Source organism: Panicum virgatum, chromosome 3K (genome assembly GCF_016808335.1).
Source record: "Panicum virgatum strain AP13 chromosome 3K, P.virgatum_v5, whole genome shotgun sequence".
Taxonomy (NCBI): domain Eukaryota; kingdom Viridiplantae; phylum Streptophyta; class Magnoliopsida; order Poales; family Poaceae; genus Panicum; species Panicum virgatum.
The window spans coordinates 25,395,513-25,417,870 of record NC_053138.1 but is presented as its reverse complement, the minus strand read 5'-3'; the positions used below and the strand labels follow the sequence as shown (position 1 = coordinate 25,417,870).

Here is a 22,358-nt window from a genome sequence, read left to right as displayed (position 1 = left end):
CCGCTGTGACAGGTGCCATTGAGTGCCAAGCCTTTGCGGAGTTGCGGCGGCCTGCAGGTGCGTTTGCATGCTCCGGCAAGGCCTAGCGGGTCAACGCAGAATGATATTCTTTAGCACATGGGCTCCTGCAGAGGTAGCCGCCTGTGCGTGCGGTGGTTGCGGCAGCCTGCAAGCAGTCTGCAGAGCAGCCCGCTTACATCCTGAGGAAAAAGAGGACTGGTAGCCACATACTAATACTGTACGCCCTATATGTGAGATTCTAGAAGAGAGGACATTGTACCGTATGTAAGAGATGTTACAAGTTTAGATTGTCGAGGAAGCATTAGGTTGAACTTCTTTGTCTGTAAGGTTGTAGCTATGGATGGATATCGATATCTACTACCTCAAAGAGTAGGAGAATCTATAACTCGTATAAAAAAGCTCTCCACTACAATCCATTAATTGCTATTTCTCTAGCATGTGGTGCAGCCACATCACCTTGATATTTTTTAACCACCCGATCTTCAATCCAACGCTGTTTAAGATTACTCACACATCAATCCCCACCTTTGTATTCCCTCCGTCCTTCCGTCTGCGGAAAAAAACAATAAATTCTCCACCACTCAATGCTGCATGCGCTGGTGTCCAATGGCCTCCAGCAGATCAGCACTACCTCTTACCCAACAAATAAATATGTCATCACTATCTCTTCCTCTGCCACCGGCAGATAAGCGTGTATTATTCTAACTTAGAGAGACATTGTGTCTCTTCATTTTCCTCAAGGTTTATATAAACTGCTTGCATCATTGTGCGGGTGCGGCAACTCATCTCCACGCCACGCCGCCTCCAAGAAGTACCGCTCGCAGTCACAGTAAAGCTTCCACGATGTTGCCTCAGACCTGCAGCGGCAAGGAAGCTCCATCAATCTCCAACGCCATGGGCCCCTACCTGCATGCTTTGCGGCCTTCCCCTGCCACAGTAGCTGATTGCTCCCGGTAGGTGCGTAGGTGGTGACTGAGTCGAGAAGGAGCAAAATCCAGCAAAAAAAAAAGATTCTCCAAGGTCCAAGCAATGGAGCCAACAAACTGACATGCTTTTTTTTTTGCCTAGCACGGCACGCTAGCTAGCAGATCATCATTCATTAGAATTTCTCCAATGGCCTCGATGATGGGATTCATGTATGCTTGCTTGGTTGATTCAGCAGGCGTGCAGGATCGGAGCACCAAGTTTTCTGCTATGGCCACATCATAACTTGCTCGATTAACCACATTTAGGTAGTTACTTATACCCAGATTACCCATCTAAATATTTCAACAACAATTATATGCATTGCTCTCTTTATATTTGTGTACCCACTCAACAATTGTTTCAGCATTTATTTGATATCTCTATCTCTACTACTAAAAAGAGGCTAAGGGTCACTTTTTTTTCCTTCATCATCCCCCTCCCCTTCGTACATCGTCCGGTCGCCCTTCGTACGTCGCTTCTCCCTCCCCACCCCCCATCACGATCGATTCAAATTAGGTCGCCCCCACCCCCAAATCACATCGCCTCCGCCCCGAAATCACGGTTCCCTTATTCCCATCGCCGCATGCCGCTACATCCGTCCATCCTCTCGCGTAGAGCCAAGCCCTAAACCCCGCATGCCTCGTCTCTCGCCTCGCCTGTCCACCGTTCGGTGCAGCGCCTCCCTAAACCCTCCTCGTCTGTCGCCTCGCCGTTCCGCCGTCCGGTGCAGCGCTGTGGCATCCACGATCGAGGCCCGGGCACAGGCAGCCGAGGAATTGGGAGGCACCATCGGCGGGCGGACAGAGGCAGCTGCGATCGCGGAGGGTTATCACAGGTTAGGGTTTGTTCATGTTCTTCTGAACGTTGATCCATTGGTTTGGGGTCTTGCTGTATGAATTGGCTCGAGAATGGGTCAAATGGATCGTATAGGTAGTTCTGATCCTGGTGGTTCGACGATTTGGAGGGAGGTTGAGTGACGGTGATGAATTTGCCTGGAGAAGCAGGCTCGGCCGGAAAGGGGAAGAGGAGCGAGAAAGGATGAGATCGTGCCCTGGGGAAGAAGGCTTGGCATGCCTGATTGTTTCTGAATCAGGCAATGTTAAGGATGTGCTGTAGATGAATCAGACAATGTTAAGGATGTGTTGTAGATGAAAGCTCGCATCTAGAAGATGCCAAGTTACATGCAGTTTTAATTCAAGGTTGCCTGCGCATTTTTTCCACAATTGAGTTGTGTGATTTGTGCCTATCTTCGTTCCTTTTAAAAGATGTTGTGAACTGTAATCTTGACCTCTGCCATTTGGGCAACTCCATTCTTACTTTGAGCCTCGTGCTATCAGCCTATCACTAGAAAAGTATGGCAGTGCAAAATTGCTCATATTAATACTCCGTTGCTAACCAAGTGGGAAGCACATGCACCTCTGAATCAGGCAATGTAAAGCCCTTCTTCCTGTGAACCTGCAAATTGGACTCCCCTATTTACTGTCAAGTTTGTTTCTGAATAGAGAAAAGGGCTGCCCTTCTTAGTGAGCAATAAGCGAGCAGTATAGGATGAGATCCCTTGCCCCTACACCTCACGCTTGCTTGCCTGATTGTTTCTGAATCAAGCAATGTAAAGCCCTTCTTGCTTCCTATGAACCTGCAAATTGGACCCCCCTTTTTACTGTCAAATGTGTTTCTGAATCAAGAAATGGGCTGCCCTTCTTCATCTGAGCTGTGATTGATCTTTAACATTGTGGCCTTCAAAATCTGCAACTCAAACAGGGTACGTTGCTCACTTTAACATAGCGTGCAGTCCCAGATGTGGAGCTGCAGTTGTGCTCGAATATGCCATGCTTGTCTCTTCCATGCTTGAATCGGATTTTGTTGTCCTGAACATTGCTTTTTCACTTAACGCAGACCCAAATGAATAATTACAGCCGTTGTGCTCGAAATAGGCACTTTCATTAGTTTGTCCTCGAAACCATTCTTGTACAGTTAGCTTAGGGTTCATATAAAATTCAGTCTTTTCACAGTTGGATTTGTTAATGTTAATCCAGATCAAATTGGGTAGTGGAGTGCGTTTGAAATGGCTATGATTTGGTGGGGTGGTGCTGACATTTTGTAGGTTTGCCCAGAACCTTTATGTTTCCAAATATGGATTCAGGCAAGAAGAATGGAGTGCCAATCAAGGGAACCCTTTTGGTAATTTGAACACACCACGCCCTGGTAAGTCATTTAATGCAGATGGATTGTGTTACTTGTTGTTGAAACAGTTATATCTATTTCTCGTGACATGTAGACTCGAGAGAGCTCAAGCGGGAAAGGGACCGCGCCCAGTCTGCTTCGTTAACTCATCAAGAACAGAAAAACGAACGCAAAAGGAGGCATCACGGGGCTTACAGGATGAAAAACGGGATTACCATGCGTGCTGAGTCTGAAATTTCACAGCAACATACTATTGATCTTACTGGTATGAATCCCATATTACCGCCGAGTTGTTTGAACAAACCAACACAGTGTCTTACATGCAGTTTTTTTGGGAGTACTCACCGGGACCGATCCGCAGTTATGCACTGGTGGTGATGATGATGAATTGGAATGGCTACACATGAGTGACTGGTCCAACAGAGATGCTGGTTGCGGGCAAGGTACACGTATAAGCAGTCATTGTTAGTTGCAATGTTGTCAATAAAGCTTAATCTGATAGTGTATATGAATTTTTGTAGGAACAAATGCATCAGTTGAAAAGGACCATAGTAGCGTAAACGGAGCAGGTTGGTTTGCATAACCTTTTCATATTATTTTTTTTGCGAAACTTTTCACATTATTGTTGGAACACGCCTACTTGAAATAGAAAGGACCGTTGCTTGTATGCAGATATTATGGAACCAGCCAGTGAAAATATTACGATTTATATGATGGTGGTGTTGTACAAGATGACAACGACAGTAATACTAACCAGTCAGTGATGCCATAGCGACTTCTCATGATTAGTGTATTTGCCCATACAGCCATTTAATATTAGATTCATTGTTTCGGTCTGATGCTAATGCTATGTCGGCGATTTCAAATCAATAATATGCATTTGTAATTGTTTGTGGAATGTCCTGGTGGATTAATCTGGATTAACCAACTTGCGAAAATTGTCTATGTTACATCCTTTTAAGTAACCTAAGGTTTTAACCTTACTAGCTGAAACAATGAGGACTATTCCCTGTATGCAGACATTATAGAATCAGTTAGTAGAATCAGAGCGACTTTGTGTGATGGGGGTGTCACTCAGGACGACAACAACAGCTATAATATTATATGCTGCAGTTTAAATTGTTGACGAATCATTTTATGATTAGTGTATTGTCCATCCAACGAATTGTTCATTAAAATATATATTATACTATAAAATATAATCAGATGCATATTTATTTTTAAATATAGTAGATATTTACTATCGTACCTAACTTTGAACTTTAGTTCTGGTTAAATGGTTGAATCAAGTCTCTGTGAGAGTTATTATGTCACATCACAATATTCATGGGAGATGCTTGATATCACATTTGATAAGTAGGTAGCTATGCCATCTATGTTTGAATCTTGGATAGTTTTAAGGCGACCAAATTTAATCTATCATGTATATATCAATTTTTTAGTATCTATGTATTGCATTGGTTGTATTTTTACTGCACGTAGCAACGCACAGGCATACTCTTAGTAATCTAAATATTCCCACAGCAACATGCGGGAATTCACCAAGTTTCTATATGTCAAAGCCCCATGCTTCCTCGGACTCCTATTCGTCCACAACAGCAAAAAAAAAAAAAAAAAAAAAAAAAACTGTGCACCACGCGATAGCCATCGAACGATCGGAAGTGCAGCTTTTGTCCCGCACATTGCCCTCCCCAAGTACTCCCATTTGCTGGAACCTTCTCGAGCGCTCCCGTCGCAGGGAGGGCCGATGCAGCCGCCCCTGAAGCTCGCGAGTCCCTAGCCTACAGCGGCCCCGACACTCGCGAGTCGCTGGCCGCTACAGCCGCTGGTCGCCGGCCTCTGCGCGCCGTCCGCAGCCCGCCCCGCCGCCGCAGCCACAACCTGGACTACGGGGCAACGCCTGAAATGCGGCGGAGGCCTCGATAGGCCCGGTAGCCAGCGGCTGCGGCCCGGTGGCTGTGGTCTTGATGTGCAGCTCGCACCCACGCGCTGTCCGGCGGCCGCGAATCAGGAGAACGGAGGAGGTTGAGCCGCAGCGTCGAGCTGCCCGCCGGCAGCCACATCGATCCGCCGCGCCTCCCGCCGGGCCACCGCGCGCCGTCGTGCCGCCACGCTCCGGCCACGCCACGCTCATCAAGGGGGAGAGATTATTGCGGACCTGGGCTCCGTCGGCGCCTCCTGCTAATGCACCGCCCTCGCTCGCTGCCTGCACGCAAAGCTCTGCGCTGCGCCGCCGCCTCCTGCGCTTAACTAGCATAGAAGGCTCCAGGGTTCACTCGAGTCCATGTATCCTCTTCCTAGCGTAAGTTGCTCGCACGCCTTCCAGAACATCGGCGGTGTGACGTTTTGGTGCTTGCCTAGGCACAGTGATGGTGGTGGCTGGGCTGGGCGATCCAGGGATGGCAGCGGCTGGGCTGGGCGATTCAGGATTCAGGAATGGCAGCGTGGTTGACAGGAGGAGAGTGGCCCCAGATGCCATCCTACAATCGCAAGTGCATGTCATGTGTTCGCTGAAATGCCTATGTGAGAGTAGTTCCAAACCTACATTTCATCAGTAAAGGTAGCTGGAGGCTCTGCAGAAAATGTGTCTAATCTCTATTTTCATTTTGCAAATCTGTACTTGGATTTCATGTGAATTATTTACTTGCCTAAACGATCATCTCTAGCTGTTGATGATCTCAGAGATGCATCTTCTCATGTTCAGTTTCACTAACAGGAAAAAGCCACTAAGTGAACCTTTGATCAGAACACAACAGGGAAATGCCATGTAAGTGGACCTCTACTGCATTCTTGGATGGATCATTTTTTTTTCCTCATCTATAATGGTTGCTGCGTTGTTATTTACTACTATTTCGGTTGCACAAATGGACCAATGATATAAGTGTTGCCCAGCATATTTTGCAAACAGTTTACACATGCTAATTCGTCAGTTAAGTTCCAGCATCAACTTTTACTGGACTTACATTTTTTTTAATATTGTACACAAACTGGGCCCTCATGTTAAAGTGCTTCATCTATATAAAAAAAAGCTGGGTGTAATAGTGGGATTCACTGATAGAGTGAAAATGTAACGTATGAAATAGTTACCTTGATGATAGATCATTGATCAAGCTTACTCAGCATCTGTTCCTTTGAATGGTCTCTTTGCCCTATGTTGTAACAATAGCATGTATCCATTTGCTATGTTTTGGTCATACTAATGACTGGCTAATAATAAACAGCAGAATTACATGAAATGGTGCCTGAGGTGTGCATTATCTTAGCAGATCCAACTATCAAATTCTTGACCCTGTGAGTGCAGGACCTGCAATTCATGCTCGTTGCTGTCCACTGATACAATAGGATCCCCCAAATCTGTGGCACTAATAAGACATACAATGTCTGACTAAAATGGAGGAGATCAACTTGCTCTTTCGTGGCTTGAAAATTGGTCATGAAGTTTTCGGTAAATGGTTGGTAAAGCAATTTTGCAAAACAATTGTAGCTTTTTCACGGTTGAGTGAATAGATTTTTCTGGACATTTGGTCTCACTATATCTGTGTGCAAGATGCAGGAATTTCAGTTCGGAATTCAACTTAACACTGCTAAATTGAGACTTTTCAGAGTCATAAAAAATCAAGGTATTCGGAGCCTTCTTTTTATACATGTGAATGCTTCTTAGCATATTCTTTTTGGAAAACTGTGTTTGGTGACTATTATTCAAAAATGTTATAGGTTTATGGGGTACAAGTTTCACAGTGGCGACAAGGTTGCTCGAATCAGGCTACATATGTGTCGTGTCCTTTCAAGGCTATACATTTGTGTTGATCTACTTTTGCTTTTAGTTGATTTGTACATGCTTCTGTTAGCTCCATTGGCTAATACAAGATGAGGTTACATTCTATGCCCTGTTGTTTAGCTTCTAATTAGATAGAAAGGCAAAAGAAGCATATTTTTAGAAAGCTTTAATTTTGCTTTTCACATCAAGCACCTAGTGGTGGTGACATTCGTTCATAACCAACCACTATAATCAAGTACCATTGTGCTAGAATTCTTTGCCTAAGCACAATGGTCCATTAATCTCCGTTGAAAACACGTATTGTCGTAAACTTACATGTCCTGTAAACTAAACTGTCTTTGATTACATATACTATACTCTTTAAATACCTTCGCTCCACCTGAATGAATTTAGATAAATGCAAACATAAATAAATTCTCTTTCTGATTGTTGTCTACAACAGCACAACCTCTAGACGCTGCTACTCCAACAAAGTTCTATAGTAAGAATATAGAAGAACAAGAATGGACTTAATACCAGATAAAAATTAAGCACATCAATGTTGATTCGGATTATGAATTTTCTTGAACATTCCTCTTCATCGATTGTAGTATCCTACAAATGTTATAGTATCAATGTGAATTTGCAAGATTTAGTTGCTTTAATAGGTTAATTTATATGACATACTAAACCTCAGTTTTAAGGTGACAACTTTTGTCCTAATAAACATCCAGAATGTCTAATTGAAATTTCTTTATTGGATACAGCTTGATCCCCTTTGTAGTTTTCTTTGTAATATTAACCTGAACCCCTTGTAAGCTTCTGCTATGTGTTTGCATCTGTTGCCACTGAAGAGAATGTTTGATAATGGCTTCCATTTGTATTACATTTTAGTCATAACAAGCTTTTCCATTTCTTATTGTTATATATTAGTCACAAGCAGGTGCTCCTGCAATTATTTGTTTGCAGTATTAACTGTGATTAGTAACAGATTTTAGTGATGTTTTAGACTACAAACTTTAGGTGTACATTTGCTCTCTTTAGCTCTTTGTCGTTGATTTTCGTCGCTTCTCCCTAGTCTTACATATTTAAGGAGGTGCTAATAACGGACTGTTATTTACTACCTATACTTTTTCAAAAATTGTTTCACCTCTCATGGCTAGAGATATGACTTTGTAGAGCTAATGATATTATCATTATATTATTAAAGTGACTACGGGCGCGCCAAGGCGCGCGCAAAGTACTCTTATATTTATTTTAACAATTGAAAGCTAGGTTATCCCCCGAGCTGACATTGGGCCACAACATAAATTTTTTTAGCTGCCGTTGGATACAGATCGAACGGATGTTCAGATAAACAACCGTCGCCCTTCCCGATATAAACAACCATCGCCCTTCCCATTCCCAACGAGTCCGGAAGCCTCCCTCGCCATGGCGTCCATGCGCTCCCCGCTGTCGCGGCGCGTGGTGACGGCCAAGAGCCTGCGCTTGACCGCGCCAGCAACACCATCTGCTGCTTCTCCCTCCGCCGCCGCGTGCTCCTAGGGACAGCCGCAAGTGCCTTCGCCGCAGTCGGCCTCGAGCGCCTCTGCCAAGTGCCTTCACCGCAGTCGGCCTTGAGCGCCTCTGCCACCGCGTGCTGACTAGGACCAACGGCCGCGGCGGGGAGGGGCGCCCACACTGGGTCCACACCTGAAAGCGGAGCCTCGCCAAAGCTGAGCAGACCACGACAGGGACCTCCTCTGCTGCGGGCGGCCGCGAGCACCCTCTCAGCTGCAAGCGACGAAAGGTGGTTGAAAAATCTAGTACGCCTGCCACCGGGGAGGAGTGGGGCCTAGTCTGCCCTGGGATGGGAGGGTCTCGGATAGTCGGGAGTAGGTAGAAAAGGTTGGAAATCGGAGTTGGAAGGGAGGAGATTTAGCCTGTACGTGCCGGAAGATGATGGATCAAGGGAGGTGGCATATTGGCGTAATCTTTCTAGAATCACCATGGGCAAAACAGTATTTTCACCATCTAAAATTTGGTGGAAGATACTCGGCTTCAGCAATCTTGCTTCTCAAATCTACACCAGAATCCGACCTGTTTGGAAGCGATCTGGATTTTGGATTCTATAATCTGGAAATCCAGAGGCTTCTGAACCAGGGCTTCATAAAATCAACCCGCTGCCTTGATCCTTTCTCATGGTCTCTTTTAGGAAAACCATCGGCTTTCAATTAAATCAAACCACAACTTTATTATAGAGTAAATCTTACAATTCGTTGTTCAATATAGAATGCATACAATGCATTATTCTCGTGCACTTCTATTTTTTTAAAAAAAATAAGGGGTGTAGCTTATGGGACCATGGAAATACACCATTAATCAACAACTGCGACCTCGCCCAAACCAAATGGAAGAAAGGCCAAGAAAACTAAAAGGCTAGACTAGATCACGTTCTTGACTTCTTCAGCACTAAAAAAATTCAAAAACTTGTTTCAAAAAAACATAAAAAACGATGGAATTGAGCCCAGATAAAAAGCCCACTAAAAGAAGCCCAAGTTTCAGTTTAGAAGGAATTATTTGTCTTGGATTTCCTTTGACAAGTGCTGACTGCTGAGTAACAAAGATTCATTTAAAAAAAAAAAAGAGGCAAGACGAGTCGTCAGTCAACCATTCATCCCGGCCTGCATGCTGCCCTGCTGTGACGTGCCAAAAGGTCAACCCCTCTACGGCTCCTCCTCCCTCGGCTCGGGCGTCCTGGGTTGCTTGCCATCCGCTTTCCTCGCGCGCGCCCTGCCAATCTGCCATCCCCCCGCGGCGCGCTCCGCCTCAAACGCCAGCACCGCACGTCCATTCTCCCGTACGACCCGACCAAGCGCGCGCAAGAATCCTTGGCGAGCGATCAATCGAGGCAGGCAAAGCGAAACCATGGCGCCGAGCAAGCTGCGCCAGGCGCTGGGCGCGGTGAAGGACCAGACGAGCATCGGCCTCGCCAAGGTCGGCAGCGGCGGCACCGTGGAGGCGGACCTGGACGTGGCCATCGTCCGGGCCACCAGCCACAGCGAGTCGTTCCCGGCCGACGAGCGCCACATCCGGGAGATCCTGGCGCTCACCTGCCTCTCCCGCGTGTACGTCGGCAACTGCGTGGCCACGCTGTCGCGCCGCCTCGGCCGCACCCGGAGCTGGGCCGTCGCGCTCAAGACGCTGGTCATCGTTCACCGCGTCCTTGCCGACGGCGACCCGGCGTTCGAGCAGGAGGTGTTCTACGCCACGCGGCGCGGGACGCGGATGCTCAACATGTTCGACTTCTGCGACCGCTCCCGCGCCGGCGCCTGGGACTTCTCCGCCTTCGTTCGCACCTACGCCGCCTACCTCGACGACCGCCTCGAGCACTGGATGCAGGGCAGGCACGGCGGCGCCGCCGCCCCGCGCGGGCCCAGGTCGCTCCGCGAGGAGATGTACGCGTCCCCCGGGAACCGCTACGCCTGCGACCTCGCCTACAACGGGAGGCAGCAGGACGACGCGGCGGCGGACGTGGTCGAGGGCGCGGACAGGGCGCTGGCGCTCGTCACCAGGGACCCGCCGGCGAGCGAGATGACGGTCGATCAGCTGCTCATCAAGGCCAGCCAGCTGCACCACCTTCTCGACCGCTTCATCGCTTGCCGCCCCGTAGGTGAGTGAACCATGTCGTGTCGGCAATGGCGCCACCGTGCATTGGCAGCATTTCGCTCACCGTCGAGGGACTCGCTCGTCGCAGGCGCGGCGAGGACGAACCGGGTGGTGGCGGTGTCGCTCTACCCGCTGGTGAAGGAGAGCGTGCAGCTCTACTGCGAGCTCACGGAGGTGATGGCCGCGCTCATCGAGCAGTTCGCGGAGATGGAAACCGCCGACTGCGAGCGCGTGCACGCCCTCTTCTGCAGCCTCGCCAAGCAGACGGAGGAGCTCGATGCCTTCTACTCGTGGTGCAAGGACGCCTGCGTGTGCCGCCACTCTGACGTCCCGGAGGTCGAGGTCGTCACGCACAAGAAGCTCGAGTTCATGGACGAGTTCATCCGCGACAGGCACGCCGCGGCGGCGCAGCAGGGGCTCCCGCCGCCGTCGCCGGAGCCGGCGACAACCCCAGAGCCGGTCCTCGTCGAAGAGCAGCCGACGACCAAGGCCCTTCCGGCGCCCGAGGAGCCGCCGGCCGAGGCGCAAGAGGAGGACACGCCGGCGCAAGCCGAGCCAGAGGCACTCCTCATCGTGGCCGACCCGGTCGACGGGGAGGCCGACTTCCTGAACCTGAAGGCGGACGCCATGCCCGCCGAGGAGCACGGGCAGCAGCTGGCGCTGGCGCTGTTCGACGGCGACCCGGCCGGCGCGGCACCGAAAGCCGACGCGTTCGACCACTCGGCGGCGGACTGGGAGACCGCGCTGGTCCAATCGGCGAGCGCGCTGGCGAGCCAGCGCGCCGAGCTCGGGGGCGGCCTCAACATGTTGATGCTGGACGGGATGTACAGCCACGCCACGGCCAGCGCGCTGACGTTCTCCGGCAGCGCGAGCAGCGTGGCGTTGCGGCCACCGGGGGCGCCGATGCTGGCGCTGCCGGCGCCTCCTGGAGCCATCGGCGGCGGCGCGGCCGGCGCCGGCGCGGACCCTTTCGCGGCGTCGGCGATGTTGCCGCCGCCGACGTACGTTCAGATGTCCGACATGCATACGAAGCAGCAGCTTCTGACGCAGGAGCAGATGTTGTGGCAGCAATACGGGAAGAATGGCATGCAAGGGCAGGGGGCCTTGGCAATGCTGGAGCAGCGGCCGCAACAGCAGCAGCAGATCCTGCCTCATGGAGGCTACAGTTACCCAGGGTATCATAGGACCTGTTAGACCATCCAGTTGTACTCACTTCCATTGTTCTGTTTACGATGTTGCAAATGTTGAAGCGGTCGCGAAAATCGTTAGAATTTGCAGAGTTATCAGACACTGATTTCGAAATAGAGGAATCACAGTGCAGTGTTGGAGCCTGTCTCGTCTCTTCTGTTCAACAAAGCTGATATGCATACGAAGCAGCCGCTTCTGACGCCGGAGCGATAACGTGGTAGCAATACGGCAAGGGTTGCATGCAAGGGCAAAGGGCCTTTGGAGCAGCAGCAGATCCTGCCTAATGGAGGCTACAGCTACAATTATCCATTGGAGGACTATCCAGTTGTACTCACTTCCATTCTTCTCTTTTCCGATGTTGTTTAAGCAATCAAGAAAATCATTAGAATCAGAGAAATCAGAATCAGAAAAAGTTTTAGGAAGTTTAGTGGAATCAAATAGCATAGTCGCCCATCTAGCTAAAGATATACGAGTAGTAATCTGGAAGAAAGCATGCACTTGAAACAGCAGATAAAAAAGTGCATGAGCAAACAATAATCCAGATGATATGCTCAGAATGGAGTTTTTTTTTATAACTCATAATGGAACTTAGGAACATAGTGCAGAGAGCAACCAGCAAAGCAACCACCAACTCAAGAGATATTGCAATTATTAACAATGGTTCGAATATTCTCGACATCCACACTAGTTTTGACAGAAATTTCTTCTTAAAGGAGGGCAACCAAGCAGGAAGCGAATACACACAGATAACATAAGCAAAGATTTACATGCCAAGTACTTATTCATCCTCAGCAGAAAAGCCGAGCTTGGCAATCAGCTCAACCAGTTGGGACTTGGGAGCATAAAAAAAGGGGCGTACCCAGTGCCGTAGGCTTCCCACACTGCGCGGGGTCTGGAGAAGGGTTGTCTTTTAAGCCCCAAGCCTTACCCACACAAATGTGCAGAGACCGGGGCTCGAACCTGGGACCTTCCGGTTACAGACGGTAGGCTCTACCGCTGCACTTGGGAGCATGCAGTAGCCAATTAAGTCTGATCCAGCACTGTGCTTGCGATCGACACTAGCCAAGAATGGCTTGGTTCAGAAGGGCAGCAGACTTTCATGAGAAAGAAGTCTTTCCAGACACCCATGGTGGATTAAGAGTTGCACCAGCATCAGATAACTGCACGTTGCAACAGCCCCAAGCTAGTTAAAACAGGATCCAAGGAGGCAATAACAGGCAAAAGGCTTGACAACTACTTTTACCTTGACACTTGCAGACCAATCATGGGAATGGGTACTGCATGGTTGGGTACGAGAAGTTGGCTGCCTCATCTGCAGTGAAGCTGCCATTATCAGGAGGAAAAACATTGAAAATGCTTGGCATTGTTGGTTCCACAGGACCTGGCAGAGCAGCTACATCGTAATGTCCATTGTAAGTGGGCTGAGCTGGAGGATACTGAATAAATTGACTGTTTTGTGCAGGAAATTCACTGGGGAAGCTTGGATCAGAAGCAAGGAGATCATTCAGTTCTATAAAATCATCAGTAGAAAGTTCTCTATCAGGCGGCAGGGCCATGTAATTTGTGGCGGCCACATTGCTGGCACTAAAGTTGTTTGGCACGTCTTCTAACCCAGCAATCACTGACAATTCATTGTAGGGGCCAAAAGTGTTGACTTCAAAAGCGTGAGCCTCAGCTTCAGACATTGGTGGAAGACCAGAGCTCTGCAAAGGAAGTGAAAGCTGATTAGTTGAAAAACAAGGAAAAAAACTTTAAGAATTTTTTAAGCAGAAGCATAGAAAAGATGTGTTGCTAAGGAAACTAGTAAATGATGAACAAAATTATATATATTGATTTATACCTCTCCAAGAGTAGTGTCACGAAGAGGAGAATCATTCAGAAATCTAGACAGCTCCTCCAAAAGAAATCCATCACAATCATGAGGACTGTACACATCGTTGACCCCATTGGACATGTTGATCCCAGAAACCACACCATCTACAGACTGGTGAGCAGGTATATCTTGGATAGCAGAGCCAGCAATAGCATAGCCAAATGTTAAGTCCTCGACAGAAGTAGTTGCAGTGCCACGATCAAATGATGATTCCTCTCCAGCACAAGCAACAGATGTATTCTGTAGAGGCGGTTCGCAAGCAGTACCTGCAGGGACAGCATATTGAGCGTGTGGGCCCTCTGTTGGGTTCACTACCTCTGAAGAGGTCATCAAAGGAAGCATAGATGTTTCTGCTTCTGCATTATCCCATTCTGCTTCGTTAAATGGTGCCCCATACTGCTCCCCAATCCTTGGACCAAGGCCACTTTTCTTGAAAATTTTGCAGAGAACAAAAGCATCCTGGAATAGAACAAGGAAAAAATATTATTCAGTATGGTACCATAATTGACTCGTGGAATGTATTGGATAAGCTATCCAATCAGTTAACAGGGATATAAGCTCAGAATAGCATATCAATGGTTCTTTTCTCACTGTTTGACCACTCTTCATTGCAGAATGCACAATTATTTCAGGAGACATGGGCGCAACTTAAACATAACAACCAATAAATTGAATTTGCTTGACTTTTCACATAACATTCATACACAGGAGCAGACATATTGTGACACAACATATCAATGAGAATCATTTAACAAATGGGCTTGTTTAGCATACAGAGAACATAACAAAGAATCATTTACGGCTTAACATTTTACAAAACTGATTGACTGTATTATTAAACTAGAAAGCATCAAGGCATTTAGCATTACCTTTGAGAAACCAGCAGAAACCAACTCCTCATCTTCCATTTTGTATTCATACATCACCCAATCAGTTCTGTCACCTTTAGGGGCCTTGCCTTCATGAAATATCAATGTTTTCTTCATCCCAACAATGCGAGAGTTAAGAATAATTGTTCTATCTTTTCCACTAGTCTTCCAGTAACCATTTGGAGTGGCACGGTTTGTCCTAGACCCATTAGGATATTTCTTGTCACGAGGGCAAAAGAAGAACCATTCAAGATCTTTGCTTCGAAGAGAAGACTTGTCTGCACACAAAAATTTACATCAAATTAATTGAACAAAAAAGTTCCACAAGTATCATCAAAATATTCTACTTATTTGAACACCAGTTTATATAGAAAGTTAAAAGATAAAGCAAATGGATTACCAGGAAGGTCCCATGGAGGAAACTTGTACAGATCAACCTCTGAAATAGCATCAACAATAAGTTTCTTTCCCATAATCTTCCTCTTCAAGTAGTAGGAAACGAGCTCAACATCTGTTGGGTGGAAACGAAAACCAGGAGGCAGGCTAGTTTGCGCCATCACCCTAGTGCCTGTCTTGCCTTTAGCACCAACAGGAATATAGATAGATCTCAAAACAAAAGCAGAAATGCTTCTAGGAGATCGCTAGTTGACCAGGAAGAAAAGGCTTGAGTGCACAGACAAGTGAATCCAAGCGCACAAATCAGCGAAGCAGTGCGGAAGAGAGCTGCTTCCAAATATGAGCGCAGAATGCAGCAAGGGACTTCAAAAGACTGTTTGAGCGGAGAGCAGGACAATCCAACCTCAAGACAAGCCTTCGGAAGGAAGTGTCACGAGATTGACAAGACCAAGAGAGATGGTTGGTCAAGTCACAGAGCGAGATGACAAGACCAAAAGAGATGGTGGTCCAGTCACAGAGCGAGATTGTTGAGGAAAACTACGGTTGGCAAGACTCAAGGGAAGCAGGAGACCAAGCACTCAACCGAAGGATGTTTCTGAACTTAGATGAGAGAACTTGAGTCTTGCCAAATTCACCAGCTACAACTGATTCACATGGTAGGAAGTATTAGCACAAAACTCCTGGTGTTCCACTTGTATCAAGTGAAATCTCGGAATTTTATGCAGTATATGAACCAGAAGTAGCACGAGAGGAAATAAGGGTGTCCTCCGGCGAGTTCAGCAGACATGAGTGACGAGGATCAGTATCCTGCACAAAGGCATCATGATAGATAAATACATAGAAGAATCATTTAAGGACCGTACAATTTTTGCTGACACAAGACTCGAAAAAGAATAATTTGTTTCATGACTAGATGCTGTGATTGCCACCTTACATCAACCTTAGACAGTACAGTAGAGCATATTCAAAAATATACCATGCCAATAGACAGCTGATTCAAAAGCTCAGACAACCCAGACAAGTGTCATCTAAGTAATTGTCACATCAGCAGATAGATGCGTCTAATCCACCACCAATCAAACTTTTACAAGCATATTCACCATAACATTCGGGAGGGAATAAGCTAAATTCAGGTAAACCAATGAGTCAACGATCAAACCAAACCCCATAATTCGTCCCCAAACTGCTATCAACCAGGATACAAGTCACCGCTACACAAACCAGCACCCCAATCAACGAAATCCTAAACAGCATCAAGACATGCGAGATCCAATCCGATCAATCCCATGCAGCCCAAATCAGGGACCGAATCGATCAAACGCAACCCTAATTCGCAACCCCAACTGCCCACCCTCAATCCATCGAAGGCGAAACAAATCCGATACACACCCAGCCGCGAAATCGGCGTACTAACCACCCAAACTTCTGAATTCCCTACCCAGATTACCCGCGCCCAAATCCAACCCCAGTCGATACCAATCCAGATCTAATCTGCCGAGGAAGTCCCAAAATCGTATAGATCGGCGCAGCAGACGATGAGGAAGGGGGATCGGAGGGGCTTACGGGGAAGAGGAAGGGAAGCCAGCAGGCCGATTGGGAGGACCGAGGAGGAGGAGGTGAGCGCCGCCGTCTGGTCAATGGAGGTGAGGTGCGCGGATTGTTTGTGTGGGGGGGGGGGGGGGGGGGGGGTGGGGAATCGCGCGGCTGTGGAAGGGGTCATTATAAAAGCGGGGAGTGTGGAGTTGGGCCGGGAGACTGGCGAGTGGGCCCAGATGGTTTTTCTTATTCCTTTGCTCCCAACCCCCGCCGCGTTGCGCGACTTCGTGGAAACTTCCCCAGCACGCCAGTACGCGACCGTGGTTGCCAAATTTCCACACAGGGACCCAGCCGCCGTGTCCTGGGGTTTTACGATTCCACCCTGCACCGTGAGGGGTTTAAAAAATATGGAAATTCAGGGTTAAATATGTTATGATCCTAGACCGTGAATCTTATATCACTGTTTCTACTATTATTACTATATCACTGTTTCTACCATTATTATTGCTATTTTAATTCTTTGCTATAAAATTTACCATGCAGCGAATTTATAGAATTAAATGTTAGATTAGATTTCTTCTGAGAGAATCTAGCAACCTACTCTCTTCGTCCTTAAATAACTGTCGTTCTCTCTTCCCGAGAAATAATTTTGATTAATTTTATATAAAATAATATTAATATTTATGATATATAATTGATATCAATTGATAGATCTTTAAATCTAGTTTTTTAACAAATTTACTTGGAGATACAAATGTTGCACACATTTTCTATAAATCTAGTCAAACTTGTGGCACGAAAACCCAAAGCGGCGTTTAATAAGCGTTTAATAAGGGACAGAGGGAGTAGATCGAATTCTCAACGCGGCACACATACTCAAAGTACTCCTTGTTCTCTATTACAATATTGCAGCCTTAAATTCATTAATTTCTTTCAATAATATGATTGGACAAGGATCTAATTGATCTTTTATGGAATATACAAATATATACCTAAAATAAAATTGCAAAAAATATTTACACGTGATAGTAGCACCGTCCAAAAATAAGCTATGCTTAAAAAAGAAGCTATGCATATTAGCATTGTTTTCACACTAGTGGAGATGCACGTGCCACAGACACGTGTTTAAAGAACAATATATTTAAATTCTCATATGTTTAAAAAATAATTATATTATATTAAAAAATGATATAAGACTCAAAATTGATATAACAAAAGCAAAGTTGGATCCAAAATTGATTCACACTCAACAAAATATTGTGGTTTATGAATTGTGTGCAAAATTAAAATGAAACGGTTATAACAAGATCACATGATGAACAAAGTTACCATTTTCCACAGCTTGGTTATCAGGATGATCCTGTGATTGTGGCTTACGGCTATTCATCAAGTTATTTGTGGTACCTCCAAATGGTTGACGGTCATCCATTGCTTCAACCGATCAAATATTCACGATAAAAAAAGAATCACCTATGTGGTGGTTAATCTACATGACCAAAAAAAAAGAATCAGTTACCAAATTAGAATCCTTACCTTGTTACTGAACTATATGAACCTGAAATGATACCATACTAAATCCTAAGAATAAAGGTTATTGGTACTATAATGATGTCCATCTGATTCAAAATTATAATTAATCCAGTGAGCAATTCTAGTGGAAGATGTTTGACTGATGACTGTTTTGAGAGCACTTGAGGTTGCCCAAACATGCTGATAGCAATAACCATATAATTAAGTTTAAAGATAGCAATAGAAAATAGTCAAAGGAATTAAGTTCAGGTATACTTAACCAATAGGATTTGTGCATTTCAGAATGATCTGAAGGTATTGTCCTTAATTTGTATGACACGTCTCATATATAGTTTAGAGGACCAAATAGTAAATTTATTTTGGACATAGATTAGCATCAAGCAGCCGCACTTTTTCTATTTGTTTGCTCATTATTTGCATGTTGAATTTGCTTGCTCATGCAATGCAAGCATGCAACTAACATGCATATAAGAAGAAACGCATATGAAGAGGCATACTTATTGGCTATTTGCCCATCTCTATTTCTATCTGTATAATTTCAGAGCACCCGACTGTTCACCTCTGTTTGCTTGCTGAATTTTTCCAGAAGAGACAGCATCAGGTAAACAATCGTGGTCGGACAACATAGAAAGAAGCCTTTTCGGATGTGGGTATCTGAATATTCAATCAATCAGTATCTACTTTGCAAAGTAATATGAAGGAAACTTAAATGGTTCGCTTGGCGAGGGAACAAACAAGTTAAAGAAATAGTAAATTTGTAAAGAAGACATCCAAAAAGTAACGAATTGAGGGGGTACATGTCCAAAAAAATGTGTCGAACCACAGAATCCGACCCAAATCCACAGCCACACGTACAGCATGTTTCGGAATTTCGAACCGGCAGCGAGGACCAAAATCAAAGTACTATGAAGGACTTCTTATTTTATTATAACCAAATAATTAAGCAAACAAAGTCCAGGAAAGGAAGACACTTGTCCACAGATAACAATTCTCCATACTATTGGGAGCTAACTCTAATTGCCGTCATACTATGACGGACTTCTTATTTTATTAGGGAGCTAACTATCAACGCGATTCATACGGTTGCCATTGATCATGAGCTCGTATACATCAGTTATGGAGCGGGGGCTGTATCTCCTCATCATTGCGCACTCACGTGTACAATGTAGCTTCTTTGTCTTATCAGCATGTTCGGCAATGGCACGTTTAACGCCATCGTGCATCATAAAGTCCGTACGCAACTCCCGTCTAACATCTGAAAAAATCCATAATAAATACATTAATGGTACACATATCTATCTATCTATACCTATATCTATATATCTATACTACAATAAAGCCGAGACATTATCAATCAACAATTATAAACTAATAATTTACATCACCTACGAGTGTCTTTATCATTGGATTTGGGTGACTTTCAAACAAACAGAGGCCAGCGGTGCTCTCGCACTGCTCAAAGCTACCTGAACAAAAAGAAGCTATTTCGTGAGCTATAATATAAACCTTTAAGAAAACAACATAATTTGACCGTGAGTGTGCTGGAATTAATATTATTCAGATACGTACCTCTATCACGGTTGACACGTACTCCAGTGATCCCCATAAAGTTGTTCTGGAGATCGGCTTCAACTTTCAAGGAATGAGTTGCCATCAACCTGATTGTAGTCAGCCAATAGACGTACGAATCCAATACCACTACACAAACAACACATTATTTTACTGTTTATAAATAGAATAGTAGAATATAGTAGAAGAAAAATACACAAACAAAGTGATAGCTATAAAGCCAAACCTCGAGTCTTTGATACAGATCTCCCTTGTGGCAAGTGTTTCAGACATGCAACTCGGGGTCACCGGACCGACGGAAGCTACAACCGCCATCAACTTCACGAGAGATCCATGCAGCAATGAAAGGGCACCACGAATGTCTGATGAGACCATTAGGAAGTCCATTATGTGAGTTGCTCTATTTTTTTTTTGTGTGAACCATGGATCGTTGTGTAGGTATTTATAGTCACGGAGTCATGCAAAACAGAGAAGCAACATATGGATAGTTGATTCGCAGGATTGATTGGCCAATTATTTCCTTTCCGAATTCGTGTTGTATGAAAAAAGTTATGGGCACGCAAGATTATTACTTTCCTATTTTTTTGCATGCAAATCATGCAAGTTTCCTTTCTCTCCCTCTATTTTCCTTTCAATTTGCAGCACACGCCTGCATTCCTCTCTCTATCTCTTCGTCCGTGCATATGTTTCCTTGCTTGCAAATCAATCACGTGAGGCAGCCAATTGAGGCGCGTGGATAAATTCCTAGCTAATTGGCTTTCCATGTGAGATCAATAGGTGGGTACGGTGGGTACATAGGAGAGCTATGGTGAGAAAAGTTGGAAGTTTTAAGTGAAAACATTTTAGAAATAGCTGTTTTCATCTATCCACCATCTTGGGACCTGCGGTATGGGGCCATCTGTGAGGGGTAAGGGTGGTCCACTTTGGGTGAGAATTGTTTTTAATTGTTTTAACTTTTATAGTATAGACTTTTAAGTGCATTTGCTTCCACTGCAATTATTTTTTGTTTTATATTTCTGTTAATCTAAATTTTCCAACTTTGATTAAGTTTATACAACGTACCAAAGGAAGATTATTCATCTGCAAGCGTCGCATGCGTCTCATGAACCAGATGCCGGACTCCTTCGATGGAAGCGAAGATGAGGACACGACGAGGGAGTGGAATTTGTCCTCCCCAAGCGTGATGAGAAGCCGCAGGTAGGCGGCGACACCCTTCGTGCGGCTCGTGAACTATACGTTGGACTTCTCCAACGAAAGCGAAGGCGTACGGTAAGGATGTTGTATACATACTCTATATACCCTAGTTTAGATTCACTTCATGGAACCTCAACTCTGATACCCGTTGTGAGAACCGTCCAATTTGCCCTCGGTTTATGTGAAATTATTGATTAATCCTTTAAGATGAGGGCTAGCACGTGTCCGTCGCTCGACACGCCACGTGCTAATCCACACCTTAGAGGCATTTAACCAACACAATTCACCTGGAACGAGAACAAACCCGGTAGTCCCGGTACGTGTTTGCCACATGCCCATGATTAAGCACACGTACCGTTATACAAGCACGACATTGCCGATGATCCACAAAGAGCAATTTTACACACTTAATATTACAAGTTCGATATAGGTGGGTTCAAACTTCCTTTACAAGCTTTGGCTAGCTTCGGGCTCGACCGTGAACTGGACTCCGGGTTCAGACACAACGGACTCGGCGAGCTCTACGGGTTCGACCTCCGACAGTTCGGTCACTAGAATGCATGAAGAGATGCGTATGAATTAGTATGATGCGGTGACATGGAAATGACATGCTACAAGTGAAACATGGATGAAGCACTATGCAAAGACACATGAACTCAACACATGCGTTGATGCACAGACGTAACCCAAGCGACGACAAACGATCACTAGGCAAACACGAACGAGCAAGCTAGAGCAAGAATTAGGAAATGAACTTATACATCAAGAATAAATCATGTAATAAAATTGAGAATGAAGAGGACATTGCAAGGAACCCAAGAAAATTAGTTTTGTAGCAAAATATTTTTCCTATAATTAAACATAAATATATTAGTTTTTAGCTATTCAAAACAAGATAAATCGGAAAAGGCATGAAAACTTAGCTAAAAAATCCAAGAAAATTACCAAAGATACTAGGCATGAAAAAAGCTAAAAAACTAGTTTTACTATTTTCTTACTTTCCAGAAAAAAGTTCTATATTAAACCATTTTCAGATAAAGCATAATAAAACAAGCTAAAACTTTGATAAAAAGCAAGGAAGCATGTGAAAAAGTTGCACCACTAGAAACTACACCTCACAAGGAGACTAAAAAAATTTAGTTTGAAATTTTTAGAGCAATACACAAATAAATAAGCATTAAACTCACTTTTCCAAGATAAAACTATAGATAAATCTACAGCAAAGTAACATACAAAACATTATTTTTCCTAAGTAGATCTGAGCGATACTAACCCAACAAAACAAGTTTCGCATTTTTCTGAGGTCTATAGAATTTTCTACGCATTTTTCAATTTTGCAGACAAATAAAACCTAATGAAGCCCTAGCAAAATTGCTAGATCCACCCGGGTCTGGCCAGCCCAGAGGCCGACAGGCTGGGCCCACTAGCCAGCGGCCCATCCAGCCGGGGTCAAGGCAAGGCACTCATCTTGACCCGCGCGTGGGCGCGACCACAGCGTGCGCGCCGCGCGACACGCGCGCGCACGTGCGGCGACGGCGGCGGCGGCGCGAGGGGGCGCGGCGAGGCGAGGCTGGAGCAGGCCGGGGGAGGCACGCATGGCGAAGAGGAGGAGGCGGTGAACCTCACT

The 22,358-nt window shown here is 45.5% G+C and overlaps 2 protein-coding genes and 2 long non-coding RNA genes across 7 annotated transcripts; 3 read left to right on the top strand and 1 right to left on the bottom strand.

Moving 5' to 3' along the window:
- Positions 1-1,544: 1,544 nt before the first annotated feature.
- On the top strand, positions 1,545-4,731 carry LOC120698630. The gene is made up of 5 exons (XR_005684968.1): positions 1,545-3,192; positions 3,266-3,436; positions 3,533-3,614; positions 3,693-3,740; positions 3,844-4,731. It is a non-coding gene; the product is annotated as an uncharacterized LOC120698630 (long non-coding RNA).
- A 106-nt stretch (positions 4,732-4,837) lies between these two features.
- On the top strand, positions 4,838-7,316 carry LOC120698629. 3 transcript variants are annotated; one of them, XR_005684966.1, is made up of 5 exons: positions 4,838-5,731; positions 5,888-5,938; positions 6,473-6,623; positions 6,725-6,791; positions 6,886-7,316. It is a non-coding gene; the product is annotated as an uncharacterized LOC120698629 (long non-coding RNA). The 3 variants fall into 3 exon arrangements; XR_005684965.1 differs by having other exon boundaries at positions 4,845-5,938; XR_005684964.1 differs by having other exon boundaries at positions 4,845-6,623.
- A 2,333-nt stretch (positions 7,317-9,649) lies between these two features.
- LOC120698628 (putative clathrin assembly protein At1g03050) lies at positions 9,650-11,896 on the top strand. The gene is made up of 2 exons (XM_039982323.1): positions 9,650-10,580; positions 10,665-11,896. The coding sequence occupies exons 1-2, from the start codon at positions 9,836-9,838 to the stop codon at positions 11,768-11,770; spliced, it is 1,851 nt and encodes a 616-aa protein (XP_039838257.1). The 5' UTR covers positions 9,650-9,835; the 3' UTR covers positions 11,771-11,896.
- Positions 11,897-12,381: 485 nt separating this feature from the next.
- On the bottom strand, positions 12,382-16,592 carry LOC120698627 (NAC domain-containing protein 96-like). 2 transcript variants are annotated; one of them, XR_005684963.1, is made up of 7 exons: positions 16,466-16,592; positions 14,907-15,709; positions 14,507-14,784; positions 13,605-14,096; positions 13,008-13,467; positions 12,767-12,924; positions 12,382-12,597 (listed from the first exon to the last, which is right to left on the bottom strand). XR_005684963.1 is itself a non-coding variant. In XM_039982322.1 (6 exons), the coding sequence occupies exons 2-5, from the start codon at positions 15,061-15,063 to the stop codon at positions 13,027-13,029; spliced, it is 1,368 nt and encodes a 455-aa protein (XP_039838256.1). In that variant the 5' UTR covers positions 15,064-15,709; positions 16,466-16,592; the 3' UTR covers positions 12,382-12,924; positions 13,008-13,026. The 2 variants fall into 2 exon arrangements, 1 of the variants encoding a protein (XP_039838256.1); XM_039982322.1 differs by having other exon boundaries at positions 12,382-12,924.
- Positions 16,593-22,358: the final 5,766 nt, after the last annotated feature.